Genomic DNA, 18,027 nt, shown 5'->3' with positions numbered 1-18,027 from the left:
GAAACTCAAGTACTACATCCCGAAAGTTGTTTACACTGGCGTCTACCCGCCTTATGCAGGAGGAGGCGGATTCCTCTACTCCGGCCACCTGGCCCTGAGGCTGTACAATGTGACTGACCGGGTCCTTCTCTACCCCACTGATGATGTTTATACTGGAATGTGCCTTCAGAAACTTGGCCTTGCTCCAGAGAGACACAAAGGCTTCAGGACATTTGATATAGAAGAGAAAAGCAGGAGTAACATTTGTTCCTATGTAGATTTGATGTTGGTACATAGTAGAAAACCTCAAGAGGTGACTGATATTTGGTCTTGGTTGCAGAGTGCTCATTTAAAATGCTGAATTATGTGCAAAATATATTTTACATAGAAATGTATCTCACATAGTTCCTATTTGTGTTCTCTTCCATTAGAGGTCATTTCTATGTAAAACCATCAAAATTGCCTTTATAGGTCATGTCCATTTGATGGCCTCTAAACCCTTCAGTTCAGATGGTAAAGTGTCTGCCTGCAATGCGGGAGACCTGGGTTCGATCCCTGGGTTGGGAAGATCCCCTGGAGAAGGAAACGACAACCGGCAGTATTCTTGCCTGGAGAATCCCATGGATGGAGGAGCTTGGGGGGCTACAATCCACGGGGTTGCAAAGAGTCGGACACGACTGAGCGACTTCACTCACTCACTCACTCCTACTGTATGTAGATGGACTGTATACTTTCTCAAGACCTCTTCAAGCTCTAGGATTCTATGGATTTAAGGCCGTGAAGGGTAAAGCTTCTCTGCCAAGGTAAGAGGCTTGGCTTCTATTATAACCCTTTAAAAGACAACCTAATGAAAAGATCTACAGGTGTGTAGCATCTAAAGCAAATGTGTGGCAGAAAATATTACCAAAGTAATGACACTGATTATCTATTAACTTTGAGATTTTGAGTTATTTTCTTCTTTAAAACTTTGTTTTCTGAAACCTCCATAATTAACACATATTAATTTTACATCGAAATAGTGGAGAGTGCAAAGCAGCAAAGTATCACTTTTATGCTTCATTTCTGTGCAGATGACCTGGCTTTATCATCCGTTACCCCACAGCTGAACTGGCTGCTGGATGAGATAGGCCAGTTTGCCCTTTCTTCTTTTTCCTCTTTGTCATGCTATACACTCAGTGTTAAGGGGCAGCATTCCCAAAGAGAGAATAACTGGTTGATGACACACAAGTACCACTCTTCTCTGCTACAATCACCCCTTTGTGCGCCTACGACGCATCATGTCTGGTGGAGACTTAAGAAAAAGCAACTGGCCCTGACTGAGGAGAAAGACATCCCATTTTACTTCTTAGGCTAAACCTCACCCTCCTGAAGCACTGAGTTCTAGAAATCTTACCTTCATCATGAGCACCCTCCCCGATGGGGATCCCAACATACACCATCACATTAACTGCATCAGACACATCTAAGTGAAGATTTGTTGTGCCAACTCTTCTGTCTTCTGCTGTTATCAAGCCTGAAGATAAAAAGGAAGATATACAAGGTGAAATGGCAATATTCTGTATTATTATAATTATTTTTTTCATTTTTGGCTGAGTGGCGTGGCATGCTGGGTCTTTCCCTGACCAGGGATTGAACCCATGCCCTATGTAGTAGAAGCATGGAATCTTAACCACTGGATTGTCATGGAAATTCCTTGGATGGAGTCTTTGAGAGGAAACTTTCTAATTCTGTAATGTATGTTTTATGGACTGGCTCATAGGGCTGTTATGTAAGTCAATGATAAAAGCAAACATTCAAAACTATCCTGGATACTGTCAACTTCTTCATCACTCTGCCCTCTATCATCTCTACACATGACACTGATTACAGATCTCCCTCTTCAGGTAAAATGGAAACAAGAGTATTCAAAAAGATCAGTTATGGCCTCTCCCTCATACCGTAGGCATTGTACATCTTGGGGCCCAGATCGGGCCTTACAAAATAGCTGGGTAGCCTGGAGGCCAGATTGAGCCTGCCATCTCGCTTGGTATATTCTGGCAGAGGAAGGTTCTCCATCAGATCTTCAAACCTACAAAAGAGCATGAGAAATGACTTAGGTTGTTACAGGGGAAAAAGGCAAAGAGGTGGAGCTCACTTTTCTGTGATAACTTTGTGATGGCTTCAGCAAAGCACAAGTCTCTCAAGATGACTTACTGTAGTTCACTAACCTTGTTGGCATCATGTCCCGAAAATCTTCCCCAGGAGGCCAGTCCTTGAGTTTGAGCACCATTGGCTGCCCATCTTCTGACCTTAATCGTTCTGGAAGACAGAAAGCACTCCTACAAACATCTGCTGTGTTGGCTATTTCCTGATTCTCCAGTGACGAAAAGGTTTAGAAGACTAAACTCTCTCTTTTTTTTTTAGTTTGCAAACCTCTATAATGGATTACATGGGCTTTGTTTTCCTCACCCACAGAAAAACCATGGTGAGTTTTTCCATCTCAAAGTGAAAGTGCCCCACACAGCCCATGTGACATGTGCTTAAGTCCAGGTAAGGTCTGGGAGCCATGTGACTGCCATGAGAGCTACCTGGTTGCCACCATGATAGACTATTTCTCCCACTAAGAGGATGTATCAATAATTTGCTATTTTAGGGGTAGGGCTGGGCATATAGATGCTTACTTTCTAGTCTGCTTTTATAGAACCAGATAGCAAAGCTACTTACTGCATATGATCTCGAAGCCATCCCAGAAATCCCGAACTTTCACATCGGAAATTATAGCACAGTTCCTGCAGTTCACCAAGTCCACATCCTGGTCTCCAAATTCCTGGCTAAAGGCTTCTGGCTTCCAGAGTTCAGACTTGAGCTTTTTATGTACTCCTGAAACCAGCACTGGCTGTGGAAATAAAAGTATCTTAATCAGAGCCATGTAGGAAACACTTAACTCAGGGCTAAGGATAGAATAGGAGGGTTTCCTGAGGACAACCTCTTCTCCATGATGACTTCTTGATCCCTCCCAGTTTCAGAATCCATGGATTCAACATGTCAGCTACAGAAAATGAAAACACTTCTATTCTGTTACTATATTTGATTCTCACAGGGTGGGGGTGGGGGTGCATTCCAGAGAAATCGCTTCTATTGCCCTGGCATATACCACTAATTTGAGGTGAGAGGATGAAAAGCTAAATGCAACTCAGAATACTTCCTCACATCTCAAATAAAAAACTATCTAGACAATTCCATAAACCCCTCCTTCCTCATACCTGCTAATGTATAAAATTCAGGAAGTGTTATTACACTATCCCACAGACTTGTATGGTCTTGAAACATTTACCTAGAAAAGTACCACCCACTTCCACCAACTCTCACCTCACACCATATCTCACTTAAGGATTTTCCTCTAAAGGTGTTATTAATGCCAGATCACAACTTCACAGGAATTTCAACTGCACTTTTAAGAACACAGAGCTACACAGCTGAGAAAGAAAAAAGATCCATAGTGCATTTTACAAATCTTTCAATTTTTAAAAATCAAAGAAAACTCAAAGTAGCAAAGCTGTCTACAATAAACTTACTATATATCTAAATCTCCTTGGCAGAGTATCTCCCAGAGAGAACTGAAACTATCCTGCTAGCTTTGGTGGGTGGACAGGTAGACAGCCGACCCTGGGATCTGCTTATTCTTGCTTACCTGGCCTTGCTTCCAACACTCCCGGAAGATCTTCCAATTGTTTTTGTTGCTGGGGTCATGAAGACACAAAAGTCTTCCATCACAGAGCCAGGAATGAGAGGTATGGGGGTCCAGCACATTTAACCCCATCACCATCTCCTTCACTTCCTTTTGGGTATCAGTCAAGTTACAGGCCCGCTTTGCAGCATCTGAGGTTTTCTTATTTTCTACCACTGAGGCAATGATGTGGTCAAGGAAGTTGGGTAGGCTGGCCTTGTTCTTCACTCCCTGCCAGACACAAATCCATCAGGTTAGTATGACTGAGGCACCATCAGTAGAGTATTAAAAAACAGTCTCACAGTTTTATTCACATGGAGTTCTGATCTACCTGATTCAATTTCATAAAAGTTATTATGAAGTCTTTTGTGGTTGGAAGGGGAATCTATTAAGTTAATATCTTACATTTTCCTAGCCTTCATATTCTGCTTTTTATTTGTGAAAGAAAAGTACAGAAAGATCCCTCTATTGCAAGAGATTTGAGACCTAAGAAATATCTCTGGGGACTTCCCTGATGGTCCAGTGGTTAAGATTCTGTGCTCCCAATGAGGGGGCATAAGTTCAATTCCTGGTCAGGGAAGATTCCACATGCTGCATGGTACAGCCAAAAAATAAAAATAAAAAAGAAAGAAATATCTTTGGCATTGAGGCCCATTTTATATGCACGTAGACTTCAGGGATCACAAAATGCTACAGCTGAGTGAAAAAGATCATTTACTTTGAGGGTTATACATTTTTTTCTGGCCAGCATGTTCAAGGGATATAATACTTCAATTAAGTAATTGAGGTGACTTACCAAGGCAATGACTTTTTACTAGGGAGTGTACCCAATAAATATTTGTATCCAAGAGAACTGAATATTCTGAAAGTAGTCTCCCACTCCTCAGTTTGCCCCCTACCAAGAATCTCTCATTTGTTTTGGCTGGTGGGGAAGCTCAGGCCCAGAGATGAAAGTGAGAAACCTAAGACCACAGATGTGAAGGAAGGGGAGGGCTTCTGTAGACTTGATAGCCCAATGACTTAAGTATCACTAGTCATTATCTCTATGAAGTGTATGCAACCATATAACATCTTTGGAAAATTTAAAAAGAAAAAGGAGAACTGGGAGTCCAAGCCAAGTACAGATAAAACAGAGCTCAAAGTAATTTCAGAGGTCATTTATCCAAAAGAGAAACAAATAACCCACACTGTACAGGGCTCAACCATCATCAAATTTCAGTCAGTCATAAAATAGAATGAGAAATATGTTTATGTACTTGTTTGAAATGATCTCTGAAATACATAAACTGAAAATAAAGAACCAACATATAAAAATATCTGTGTAAAAAGAGGAGGAAAAAACTATATACTGAATGTATTTTAATATCATAGCAAGGACACTCATGGAACAGTGGTTGCCTACAGAAAGGGAGGCAACAGCAAGAAGAAGCCTTTTCACTGTATCTTTTAAATTTAAAACCTTTTGAATTTATTTGTTCAGTAAATGCTTACTAAATACCTATGTATCAAACATTGTGGCACTATGACTATTGGGTGAATAAAACAGACAAAAATGGGGAATTTCTACCAGTTTAGTGATTAGAACTTTGTGCTTCCACTGCTAGGGACCCAGTTCGATCCCTGGTTGGAGAACTAAGATCCCAAAAGCCGCACAGCATGGAAAAAAAAAAAAAAGACAAAAATGCCTTTAAGTGATGAGATAGAAAATAAATAAAACACAGTAAGTCAGATGATAATAGGTGCAGAGGAAACAGATATAAGTGGAAGATGGGAGTGGAATGGACTTTAAAAAAAGGGTGATCTAAAAAGAAGGCTTACTAAAGAGGTAACATTTCATAAAGGAGAGGATGCTGACGATGAAGCAGGCCATGTGGTGACATGAAAAAGACAGCTCTCGGTGGAGAAAAGGATACATGTAAAGGCTCTGAAGAGAGCATGCCTAGCCATGTCCAAGGAAAAGCAAGAAGGTGGGTGTGGCCAGAGCAGAATGGAAAATGAGAGTGGTAGTTGAGGTCAGGGAAGTGAGGAGAAGCTAGGGCTGGAACAGTATAGTCCACTGAAAGGAGTCTGTTTTTATTATGAAATTGGAAGCCCTTGAAAGATTTTAGGCAACAGTGATATGATTAGATTTATATCTTAAAAGGATCACACTAACTGCTCTGTTGAAACTGACTGTAGAGTGGAAAGGGAAGAAATGGAGATTACTCCAAGAATTCAGGCAACAGAGGATGTTATCTCAGACTAGAATGGGGAAGCAGAGGAGCTGATGAGAAATGGGTGTGCTACGAATACATTTTAGCAATCAAACTGAAAAGATATGCTAACAGATTAGACACAAAGTGTGAGAGGGGAGTCCCAAATGACTCTTAAGATTTTTGGCCAAGCAATTGGAAACCAGTGATCAAGAGAGGCAAAAAATAAAGGAAATGCAAGTTTATAGGCAAAAGATTAGGAGTGTGGTCTTAGACGTGTTATGTTTGAGGTGTCTATTAGATATCCAAGAGGATGCCACATAAATGTATTGCCTACATTAAAAAAAATTAGCTATCTGTTATCATCAAGAAAATAAAGTGATTCCTGCTGATGACTGAAAAATTCCAATGTCTCAGTTTCTACTGATTTCCTAACAAGGCACAAAAGCTTTACTACTTAAAAGGATCTCAAACATTCCCCAAACTTGATATAAAGAAAGATCTTATCAATTGGGACTGATAATGTAGAGAATACAAGTCACTCTATACCCTCCAACCTAGTTATCAGATCTCTTTCTGATGGTTCTTCCATGGAAAAGCAGCAAAGGCTAGAGTTTTAGGGAGGACACTTACTGCTGAGGATGTAGAGAAGACCGGGGGAAAGGGTATGCCTGTGTCCAAGGGGGTTTGAGGAAGCTTTCCTGGCCCGGAGTGGAGGAGGTCTCGAAGGCTAGAGCCTTCAGTTTTGTTGTTGGAGGCAGTGGGACCCAGTAACAGACTGTTAAAAAGCTTTGGAGTCAACGGAGAGACCTTTGCAGTGGAGTTGAACGAATCCAGCCCAAAGGGTGAATGAGACTCTTTATTGAGCACCGACCTCAGGGACCCTGCTTCTGTAAGAACATAACCGGGAATAGCATTAGGCACAAGGAATACCCAGCAGGCAACTGCCTCCTAAAAATCAGCCAAGTAGGAAAGAAGAAAGATTCTCCCCTCTCCTGCCCCCCAAACTACATACAGCCTGTCTGGGCCAAGCCTGATGAGCTGTGACTATGGCACGTCTCATGGCCAAGGAGAAGCTCTCCTACTTCTTCCTTTCTTTTCCAGATCTGGATTTCAAACTTCATTTTGTTCCCATTCATCTTTTGTCTCCCTCACTTTCTAAGTCAGTGTTTCTTCAAGTAAGTCTCCAGAATACCTGTATTGTAATCTCCTGGAGTGCTTGTTAAAAATGAAGATTCTCATTTAATAGTTCTGGTGGGGCACAGGAATCTTCATTTTTAACGATTCCCCAGGTGATTCTTGTGCCCATCAAAAGGCAAGTCTAGCTCTCCTGGCTAGCAATACTGGCTTAATAATAGGGCAATCTGGGAAGATTGTTAAAAACTAAATTCTGGCTAAAGAGGTTTGGGGTAGAGCCCAGGCATGTGCCTTTTTAAAAAAGCTCCACTTCTAGAAAGAAGTTGAAAGAGATTCCCTCATTTTATGTGATTGGCCAGAGAAAGCAAGCAGCATGTTTCAAAAATGTGGATTGTAATGTATGAGTTTGAAGAATTTCAGAATAACTCAAGTGTTCCACCCACCGGCAAGGCAGGGACTTGTGTTAATCTCACCTTTTGTTTCTTCTTTAGCCTTCTGAGTTGCTAAATCCGCCAACCAGTGCAGGGCAGAGGAGGGTGGGGCTGTGTCAGGGCAAGGGGGCCTGATGGCTTTTAGCTCACTATTGCTATTTGATGTCGAACTGTCTGCTTTCAGAGGCTCATCTGATCTGCTGTCAGTACTGTCGGCTTTGGGAACATGGTCTGTCTCTGGTTGTGCTCCCGGTGCAGTTCCTCCTCCGCTTGAGAAGGTGGTTTCATTTCCAGAAGAGGCACTAGGGTTTATGCTAGGAAGCTATAGCACAGAACGCCAAAATTATTAAAGTGCTGTCCTTGTGTAGAAAAAATACATTGCAAATAGTAAGGACTGCTGACACTAAGTAAGTCTGGGAAAGCAATTTGGAATTGTCCCATAAACTGCTATTTCACTCACTCATTAATTTAACATGTATTTATTGAGTCCTACATGTGATAGAATCTATGCTAGGTTCTGTGGAAAGAGCAATGAACAAGACAGGGTTTTTGTTTGGCATGCCTGAGGCTCAATTTCTACAATGACAAATCGGTGGTCAGAACCTGACTGCACAAAGCTGCTCTGAGGATCAAATGAGATAGTATATGCAAAGACCTCAGCACAGTGTCTGACATACATAAATGCTCGATAAAAAGGTCATTATTCTATTGTTAAGTTTTCCAGATGATGTGTTCTAATATATCAATTCTACTGAAAATATATCTTGAGATTTCTCAGAGTTAATCCTTATACCTCTTATTGATCACATGTAGCATTCCTAGATGGAGAAGGAAATGGGAACCCACTCCAGTACTCTTGCCTGGAAAATCCCATTGATGGAGGAGCCTGGTAGGCTGCAGTCCATGGGGTTGCTAAGAGTTGGACAAGACTGAGTGACTTCACTTTCACTTTTCACCTTCATGCATCGGAGAAGGAAATGGCAACCCACTCCAGTGTTCTTGCCTGGAGAATCCCAGGGATGGGGGAGCCTGGTGGGCTGCCATCTATGGGGTCGCACAGAGTCGGACACGACTGAAGTGACTTAGCAGCAGCAGCATTCCTGGAAAGTCCTCTGAAGGTAAGCAGTGTGTTTTTTGTTTTTAAATAATGTCTTATTCTTAGTGGTCATCATCAAACTAGAATGACCTCCACCTCTGACAGAAAATGGGAAAATCACTGCCTCTCTATGAAGGCTTAGGATGGTTTCAGGGGGAATGATCCCAGATCAGCAGGCCAATATTCATGTTTCTTTCCTCAGTATCTAACATGACAAGGCAGGGTCCATGCACACAGATAAGACTGTATTCCTAGACCTTTTCTATACTCTTTATCTGCATAAAGAACCTGAGGTATAAATCCTGACAAGATGGAAAGAATCTATCTCTTTGTGCCACTTATCAACTAAGCCTGAATTGGTTTTAAAGACAAATGAAGAGAAACTCACACCAGTTAGGGGGAATTTAAATCCCTCCAGTAACTGTACGGGCTCTCTCTAGACAGGCTTCCCTATCCCCTAGTTGCCCAGGAATCCAAGAGTAGCCTGGGACAACAGAGGTGAAAATGGGACATTTCCTGGAACAAAGAACTTAAGTTTCTCTCAGTTTACCTGTGAGAAACATCACTTTTTCACACCATTTTACCTGTGACATCCCATTAGTGACAGCAGGTCTCAACACAGATTTGTTCTGCCGACTAATACAAGGGCAGTTTGCTTTAATTCCCCACTTGCCCCGGGCAGCATGTACCATGTCTCCAATATTGTAAAGAGCTGGAAAAAAGATAATTATAATAATAATCAATCTTGGAATACTTTACATTATCTCTCTCAAGCCTTACATTTCAATGAGGTAGCAGTTTGTACCCGTGATTTCTGATGATGAAACTGAGACCCAGGGAAGTTAGGTTATTTGCTTAAGTACATAAAGTTGGTAAATGAAAGTACTAAGACTTTAACCCAGGTCTATCTAGCAGTAATGTTCTGTACACATTTAACCACTGAGCTACACTCCCTCCCTCCTCTAAGTAAACATTAACAAGGTGTCCTTCAGCAGAAACGCTAAGGATAGATTCCTTAATATTCAAGCGAATATAAACGTTTTGAATGGTATACTTGAGATTTAGGTACTTTACTATAAGTTATAACCAATGTATACTTTACAGAAACATTTAACCAATGCTTAGATCAGCAGGGAGCAGGCATCTGACCACTGCACTCAGGGAGCTCTTCTGCTTGCATACACTGGGTATAAAGATACAGGGGGTGGCTCCCCAAAGTGAAGGAGACTATAGGCAGGGGATTCACCAGCTTCAGTGTGTGTGTGTTAGTGAAAGTATGGAAGCTGGAAATAGACTTTCTGGAGGAATTTCTAAAGTAAGTTGCCATATGACCATTGATTCCTACTGGTAAGCTGCCTTCTTCACGGTTTCAAGAGAAACCATGATTAGCTTCAGCTGGATTTTTTTTTTTTTTTTTTGGCTGCACCATGGGGTATATGGGATCTTAGTTTCCTGACCACGGATCGAACCCAGGGCCCCTGCATTGGAAGCATGGAGTCTTAACCACTGGACCATCAGGGAAGTCCCTCAGCTGTATTTTTATAAGCCTAAAAACAAAGGTCTTTCTGGAAGCCAGGGAACTAGCTTTTTCTTTCCTTTTTTTCTTTTTGCCATGTTACATAGTTTGGAGGATCTTAGTTCCCCAACTAGGCCTAAACCCGGGCTCTCAGCAGTGAGAGCACAAAGTCTTAATCACTGGACCACCACAGAATTCCAAGACGGGCTTTTTCTATTCTGGCCCTGCTGACCATAAGAATGTAAAATGACATCTGAAAAGCAACCAACCCCTACACCCAGCAAGGTGAGGCAAAGTATGTGCCCTGGTTGCATACAATCAATCTAACATTTCTGAAGATTCAAAGTCTCAGAGAAATCTTGTGAAGCTTAAAAACAGTCAAGCTGACATAAACCATTTTACCAAATTTTATAGTGTATAACTTATAACTTAAAAATATTTTTCTCCCACCAAATCTAAAAAAGGAATTCCTTTTACCTGTGCCAGGGATTATCTGTGTGGGCATGAGATTCTCTGGCTCATGGGACTGCCCCTTTGCACACTTCAACCAGGAGAAAACCTCTTCATCACCCATCTCTTCTGTCTCTGAAACGGAAATGAACGACTTTCCTATTTATGAGGGTCACAAGATGTATCTCTCTCAGTGAGTGAGAGTTTCAGACTCTAAAGGCCAACTTTCTCATGGGTCAAAGAAGATCACAGCTAATTTTATTTATTTTTGGTTATACAGTCTGTGGGACCTTAGTTCCCCAATCAGGGATCAAAGCCATGTCCCCTACCGTGAAAGCAGAGTCTTAACCACTGGACCACTAGGAAGTCCTTAACTTTAAAAATACTGCTTCACTGAGGTATAATTTACATAAAATTAGTTCAACAATTTAAAGCGTACACTTCAAATTCAAATATGTTTGAATTTCGACAAAGATATCTAGTTGTGGAAAACAGTGCAACGTTCAGAATTTAAAACATTCGTATTCCTTCCCAAAGCTGCCTTTAGCCCTTTGCAGTCAATACCCTTTCCTCAACCCCTGGCCATTAATGATCAAATTTCTAACACTAAAGTTTTACTTCTAGAATTTCCTATTATTGGAAACATATGGTATGTCTTCTGTCATTTGTGTTGAGATATTTTCATTTGGCATAATGATTTTGAGATTCATCCATATTGTTCCATGTATAAGTAATTCATTCCTTTTTATGTCTGAGTGATGTTCCATGGTTTGGATGTACCACATTTTGTTTACCCACTCATGAATAGTTGGACTGCTTTCAATTATTGGTGAATAGTTGGATTGTTTCCAATTATTGGCTATTATGAATAAAGTGCTACACATATTCAAGCACAAGCCTTTGTGTGGACATATTTTCATTTCCCTTATACATACTAGCAGAATGCTAGTTGATGTTTAAATTTATAAAGAAATAGATAATACTGTTTTCCAAAGTGATGGTACCAAATTGCATCCCTACCAGCAATGTTTAATAAGTTTTAGTTGCTCCATATCCTTGACAGCACTTTGCACTCTCAGTTTTAAAAATGTTATCCATCCTAGTGGGGACAGTGGTTTCTCATTATGGTTTTAATTTGCATTTTCCTAGTAAGTAATGACAGTTTTTTCCATGTGTTTTTCATTGACCTATCTTCTTTGATGACGTATCTGTTCAAATATTTTTCCCATTTAAAAACCGGGTTGTGGGGACTTCCCTGGTGGCACACTTCCAGTGCAAGGAACTTGGGTTTGATCCCTGGTCCAGGAAGATTCCAGATGTTTTTCCTTGTCTTTTTAACGTTCTGATTTTTTGGCTGTGCTGGGTCTTAGATGCTGCGTGGGCTTTTCCCTAGTCGCAGACAGTGGAGGCTACTCTCTAGTTGCAGCGTGTGGGCTTCTCGTTGCATTGGTTTCTCTTGTTGCAGAGCATGGGCTTTAGGGCACTCGGGCTTCAGTAGCTGTGGCACACAGGCTCAGCAGCTGTGGCTCCCAGGCTCTACAGCACAGGCTCAATAGCTGTGGCGCACGGGCTTAGTTGCTCCACAGTATGGGGGATTTTCCCTGACCAGAGATTGAACCCACGTCTCCTGCACTGGCTGGCAGATTCTTTCTAATTGAGCCACCAGGAAAGCCCTTACCTGTCGTTTTTTGAGATTATGTATCTATCTAGTCAGTTATTTTGGCTGTACTGGGTCTACTGTAGCAGGGGCTAGTCTTCCTTGTGGTATGTAGGCTTTTCACTGCAGTGGGGTTTCTAGTTGCAGAGCACAGGTTCTACACGCATGGGCTTCAGCAGCTGTAGCACCTGGGCTCAGTAGTTGAGGCTCACAGGCTCTAGAGTGTGGGTTCAGTAGTTGTGGCATATGGGCTTAGCTGCTCCACAGCATGTAGAATCTTCCCGAACCAGGGATTGAACCCATGTCCCCTGTGTTGGTAGGTGGATTCCTATCTACTGTACCACCAAGGAATTCCTATATTGTTATTACTTTTGCTTTAAACAATTGTTTTTTTAAAAGATTAAAAGTAAGAAGAAAGTCTTTTATGTGTACCCACATGTTGACCATGTAGCACATTCTTCATTCCTTTGCATAAATCCAAATTTCCACATTGTATCATTTTCTTCTGCCTGAGTCACTACCTTTAACTTTGCAGAATGGGTCTGCCAGTGATAGAATGATAAATTCTATCACTTTTTCCATTCCTGGAAAACGATTTCACCCTAGAAAGATACTTCCACTAGGTATGAGTTCTAGGCTAATAGGTTTATTTTTAGCACTTTAAAATGCTGTACCATTGTCTCTAGAGTATAGTTTTCTGACAAGTTAGCTATCATTCTTATCTTTGTTACATAATGTGCATCTTTTTCCTCTTGTGCTTTTCAGCTTTTCTCCTTACACACTTTTTCAGTAAGTAATTAGGACATGCTTTGGTGTGTTTTTCTTAATGTCTTTTTTATTTGAGGATTATTGTTGGACTTGTAATGTTATAGCTTTTTCATCAAATTTGGAAAAATTTTGGCTTTATTTTTTTCAATATTTTTTCTATCTCTGTTCTCCTGCCCTTTCTCTTTCTGGAACTCCACTTACTTGTTTGGGAGACTACCTACTGTATCTGGTAGTTCAACAGGGCACTCTTCAACTTATAAATTTAAGTCCTCTGTCTGTACTTAGTTTTTTATAGTTTTTATTCTATGTCTTCAAGTTCACTGTTTCTTCTGCAGTATCTAATATGCCATTAATCCTACCTAGTGTAATTTTTTTTTGAGATACTTTTCAGCTCTAGAAGCTTCATCTGGGTCTTTTACATGTCTTCTATGTTACTCATTATGTTTTCCTTTATGTCCAAGCATATTAAAAGTATTTTAACAGCTGTTTTAAGGTCCTTTTACAACTCACTGTCATTTCTGTACTTGTTCTATTGATTGTTTTCTTCCTCCCAGATTACTGGTTGTATTATACTGGTTGCATTATTCTTTTCTGTACACCAGATCTTTCTTCACCAAATGCAGAGCTTTGTGAGTTTTATGTTTCAGAGTACTGGATTTTGTATAATCCTTTAAAGAATGTTTGGTTTTACTGTAGCGTATAACTAAGCAATTTGCAGATGAATTTGATCCTTCCAAGTCGTGCTCTATACTTCATTATGGCAGCTCCAAAGCAACCTTATTCTGGGACTACGTTAGTCCTACTACAAAGGGTGTGACCCCTTTGGACTCTGTCCAATGTCTCTCCACTCTGGCTGGTGGGAATACAAATTGTGAGTTCTGTATACTATTCAGTTGATTGGCTTGAGGACAGTTTCCTCTGATGCATGTGCAGACCACTACACAATAAAAAAAAATTGAGATGATTTCTCTAGATCTGGTGTTCTTTCCATAGCACTTCACTACACTGCCTCACTCTTCTAAGATTTTAATCTGGGTCTGAACTTGTGAGATTGCCAAACTCTATTTTAATTGCCTTTCCCTGTGGTACAGGCTAGAAACTGCCTCCAGGCAGTAAACTGGGGCAATTGTAGGACTCACCTTGTTTCTTCATTTTTCTGAGGGAATACAGACTCAAGCTGCCTGTTGTCCAATATCTGAAACTGTGAAAGTGAAAGTCGCTCAGTTGTGTCTGACTCCACAGTCCATGGAATTCTCCAGGCCAGAATACTGGAGTAGGTAGCTTTTCCCTTCTCCAGGGGATCTTCCCAACCCAGGGATCGAACCCAGGTCTCCCACACTGCAGGCAGATTATTTACCAGCTAAGCCACAAGGGAAGCCCAAGAATACTGGAGTGCGGAGCCTATCCCTTTTCCAGTGGATCTTCCCGACCCAGGAATTGAACCGGGGTCTCCTGCATTGCACTGCAGGTAGATTCTTTACCAACTAAGCTATCAGGGAAGCCCTCTGAAACCGTGGTTTTGTATATTTTGTCTGATTTTCTTATTTTTTATGATAGGAGGGCAACTTCTGCAGAAGTTTATCTTTCATGGGCAAAAGTGGAAGATCTTAGCTATGTAACATATAGTACCTACTGAATGTGTTAACCATTGGACATACATTATCTCATTTAATCCTCAAAACAATGCTGTGCGGGACATACTTCTATTATCTTTGTTTTATAGACAAGGAAATGAGTCTGAGGGGTTAAGTAACTAGCTCAAGATTACCCTAGTTGGTATGATAAGATACAGAGGTAGGATTCAGATCCCAGTAGTCTAAGCTCTAAATCACTGTTACAGTGGTTACACTGTATCATAGAAGAGGGAAGAATGATGAAGTCAAGGGGCAAGGAAGATTCTTGGCAGCTAATAAGATAAAGCAAAAAGAAAGTGAAGCAAAGGGTTTGAATAGACATTTTCCCAGGGAACATAAACATAGGGCCAAAAACCACATGAAGATTCTCAACATTAGTAGTCATCTGGGAAATGCAAATTAAAATCACACTATATACTACTTCACAGTCACTATGATGGCTATAATCAGACAGATAATAACAAGCGTTGACAAGGATGTGGAAAATTTGCAATCCTCATACATTGCGGGTGGAATTATAAAATGGTGCAGCTACTTTGGAATACAGTTTGGCAGTTTCTGAAAGGGTTAAACATAGAACTGCCATATGCCCCATCAATTCTACTATAAGGTATATATTCTCAAAAAAATGAAAACATACATCCACACAAAAACTTGTAACAAATGTTCACTATTCATAACAGCCAAAAGTAGAAACAACCCAAATGTCCATCAACTAAAGACTGGATGAAGAAGATGTAGTATATCCATACAATGGAATATTACCTGGCAATACAAGGAATGAATTATGTGGTATAACATGGATGAAACTTTGAAAGAGTATGCTAAGTTTAAGAGGCCAGTCACAGAAGGCCGTATATTGTATGATTCCATTTATATGACATGTACAGAATAGGCAAGTTGATAGAGACAGTAAGTAGACTCATGGTTACCAAGGTTTAAGGGGGGTAGGAATAGGGAGTGACTGCTACTGAATGCAAGATTCATTTTTGGAGCAATGAAAATGAAATTAGATAGTGGTGACAACTATATAAACTTGGGAATATACTAAAAACATTTGAAGTGTATACTTTAAAAGTTTTAACCTTCTCAGTTAGGCTGGAGTATTGGCAATTTTAAGACCTCACAATGTGACAAAACATAAGCTAAAGAAGGAGCCCAAAGCCATTTTTGCTTCAGTTTCCAAGTCCACACCTCCATTGACATTTTACCTTCAGCCGTATAGGACAACATTTGCTCACCACTGCGCGGTCGGCTTTTCCTGAGCCTGTAACAGTCAAGGCAGACCCCAAATCCGCATTTGCGACAAACCCAGTGGATGTTGAAGAGGGTTGTTTCACATACATCACACATCTCCCGTACACCTCGGACCGCTCGCTTCCATGCCACTTTCTCTGGTGGAAAAAGGAAGAGGAATACTGTTGGCATTGATCATCCTGAGCGAGAGCAAAAGATCCCAGATCCACTGATTCCCATTCAAGCATTTTGTCTAGCAATTAAACTCAAAGATTCATGAAGTTCATATTTCTATAATTGTAAGAGAAACAAAATACATGGAATTTCTAATATTTCTGAACAAGTGTCAGTGAGAATGAATGCCATATGTTGTCACTTAAGATACTATAAAATTTTCAAATTGAGGAAGCTTGAAATAAGAAGATTTTTCTCTTAAAGTATAGGGCATAATTTTATAGTACAATATTCCTTGGTCTAGAAATAGGGTATAGTATCTCACAGACATGGAAATACCATAAATGTATGAATAACATGGCTTTAAGGTATGAAACACAACAACCAGTAGCACTTAATCTATTCACAAACCATAAAGTACTTACTGACACAAATTAGTTCAAAGCGAAGAAAATATTCAGAGTGAACCAAACCCAAATAGGGATCAAAATGCAAATTATGGCAACTGTGCTACAAAAATGAAAGACAAATAGGGAAGGAAATTTTAGTCTGTTAAATGCCAAAGACGGAAAGACTGAGGACTGCTAGACACAGGTACTGCTTTAGCTATTCAATTTACTTCATATAGAAGTTTTAGCAGGCTTAATTCATCCATAGAAAATGTTATCTGCCACTCATTCCACACTTCACTTGAAGCAAAAGAAAATGAGTTTCCAATTAGAACTGCCTAGAAGACAAGCAAGAGGGGGCCTTACGGTGTGGCTCCACCATCATCATGGCCTCCTTCTCAGACATCACAAGTTGGCAGAACTGGTCTCCAACATTGGCCAGAATGTATTTTGAGGTTTCTAGGTCTATTCCTTCTGCTAGGGAGGAAGAGGGAATCCACAGGTTCATGGCATCAGGGTCACTTTGCTGGGGACTCAGAAACCCTTCCACTCGGAGTACCCCTTTTCGAGTGAAGATCAACCTGAGATAGGAGGATACACAGTCAAATACATAGTACATAGCAGCAACCATGCAAACCAACACCCACTTAAAAATCCTACGACCTAAAAGAAATTGAGACTTAATAGGAATCAGGCGGAGTTAAGAACTTGTACCATATTCGACCAACACAGTATGCACTAATAGAAAGGCTTATTGTTAACACTTATTAGATCCAGGTTCTTTGAAGAGCTGAATACCACTTTCTCTAACCAGTTATTCCATACCAGCAACCACACCAGTAAATGTGACCAGAGAAAAATACAGATCTGTGCTCAATGTCACACTTGAAATGCCTGTTGACTTACATCAGGTGAGCCTTTAATGCTTGTTTAATATCTTCTTTCTTTTCAAAACTCCAGTATTATTTTCCCCACGAGGACCTTGCTAATTATTTCACTCAAAAATTCCTGCAAGGAGCCAGAAGAGAGAATTCCCACAAGCTCCCACCATACTATCACACATTGCTATACCTGCCCCCATGTACTCCATCTCGTCTTCTGCTACTATGGATGAACTAGCTCCCAGTGAAGACCAATCTCTCCACCTTTGCTCTACACCTCATCCTCTTGCATAGGCATCCCTTCACTAATTCTCTGTTCTACATCTATTTTCCTCTCTTTTTGTCATTGTTCAGTTGCTTAGGCGTGTCCCACTCTTTGTGACCTGATGGACTGCAGCACGCCAGGCTTCCCTGTCCTTCACTGTCTTCCTGGAGTTTGCTCAAAGTTATGTGCATTGAATCGGGGATTTTCCTCTCTACTGAATCACTCTTGTCAGTATTTGAATATGCTATCTCAGTCCCCTTGATCCCACATCCTCCTTCATTTATCTGTTCGTAAGAGCAAAGTTTCTTAAGAGATTTGTCTATACTGATAGTTACCAGTTCCTTTCTCTTTTATTTTCTCTTAAACCACAACATTCAGAAGTTCTCTTATCAATCTACCAAAACTTTATTTTGGCTGTGCTGTGTGGCATATGACATCTTGACTTCCTGACCAGGGATGGAACCCACATGCCCTGCAGTGGAAGCATGAGTCTTCCACTGGACTGTAAGGGAAGTC

General features: G+C 40.7%; 1 protein-coding gene across 4 annotated transcripts in view; it reads right to left on the bottom strand.

Annotated features, from left to right (window-relative positions):
- Positions 1-18,027, bottom strand: part of KDM3B (lysine demethylase 3B) — a 57,638-nt gene that overhangs the window by 7,797 nt on the left and 31,814 nt on the right. For 2 of the 4 annotated variants that reach the window (XM_010807343.4, XM_010807344.4), the window contains 11 exons: positions 16,732-16,946; positions 15,778-15,960; positions 10,535-10,642; positions 9,126-9,253; positions 7,488-7,767; positions 6,511-6,767; positions 3,650-3,916; positions 2,683-2,854; positions 2,187-2,277; positions 1,917-2,047; positions 1,373-1,492 (listed from right to left, as the gene is read on the bottom strand). In XM_010807343.4, the coding sequence (XP_010805645.1) occupies positions 1,373-1,492; positions 1,917-2,047; positions 2,187-2,277; positions 2,683-2,854; positions 3,650-3,916; positions 6,511-6,767; positions 7,488-7,767; positions 9,126-9,253; positions 10,535-10,642; positions 15,778-15,960; positions 16,732-16,946 (1,952 nt within the window). The remainder of the gene's footprint in view (positions 1-1,372; positions 1,493-1,916; positions 2,048-2,186; positions 2,278-2,682; positions 2,855-3,649; positions 3,917-6,510; positions 6,768-7,487; positions 7,768-9,125; positions 9,254-10,534; positions 10,643-15,777; positions 15,961-16,731; positions 16,947-18,027) is intronic. The other 2 variants (XM_003586301.6, XM_005209425.5) reach the window with 1 other exon arrangement.

This window comes from Bos taurus, chromosome 7, assembly GCF_002263795.3.
Source record: "Bos taurus isolate L1 Dominette 01449 registration number 42190680 breed Hereford chromosome 7, ARS-UCD2.0, whole genome shotgun sequence".
Taxonomy (NCBI): domain Eukaryota; kingdom Metazoa; phylum Chordata; class Mammalia; order Artiodactyla; family Bovidae; genus Bos; species Bos taurus.
Note: the sequence above shows the minus strand (reverse complement) of the source record. Positions and strands in the feature narration are given on the sequence as shown.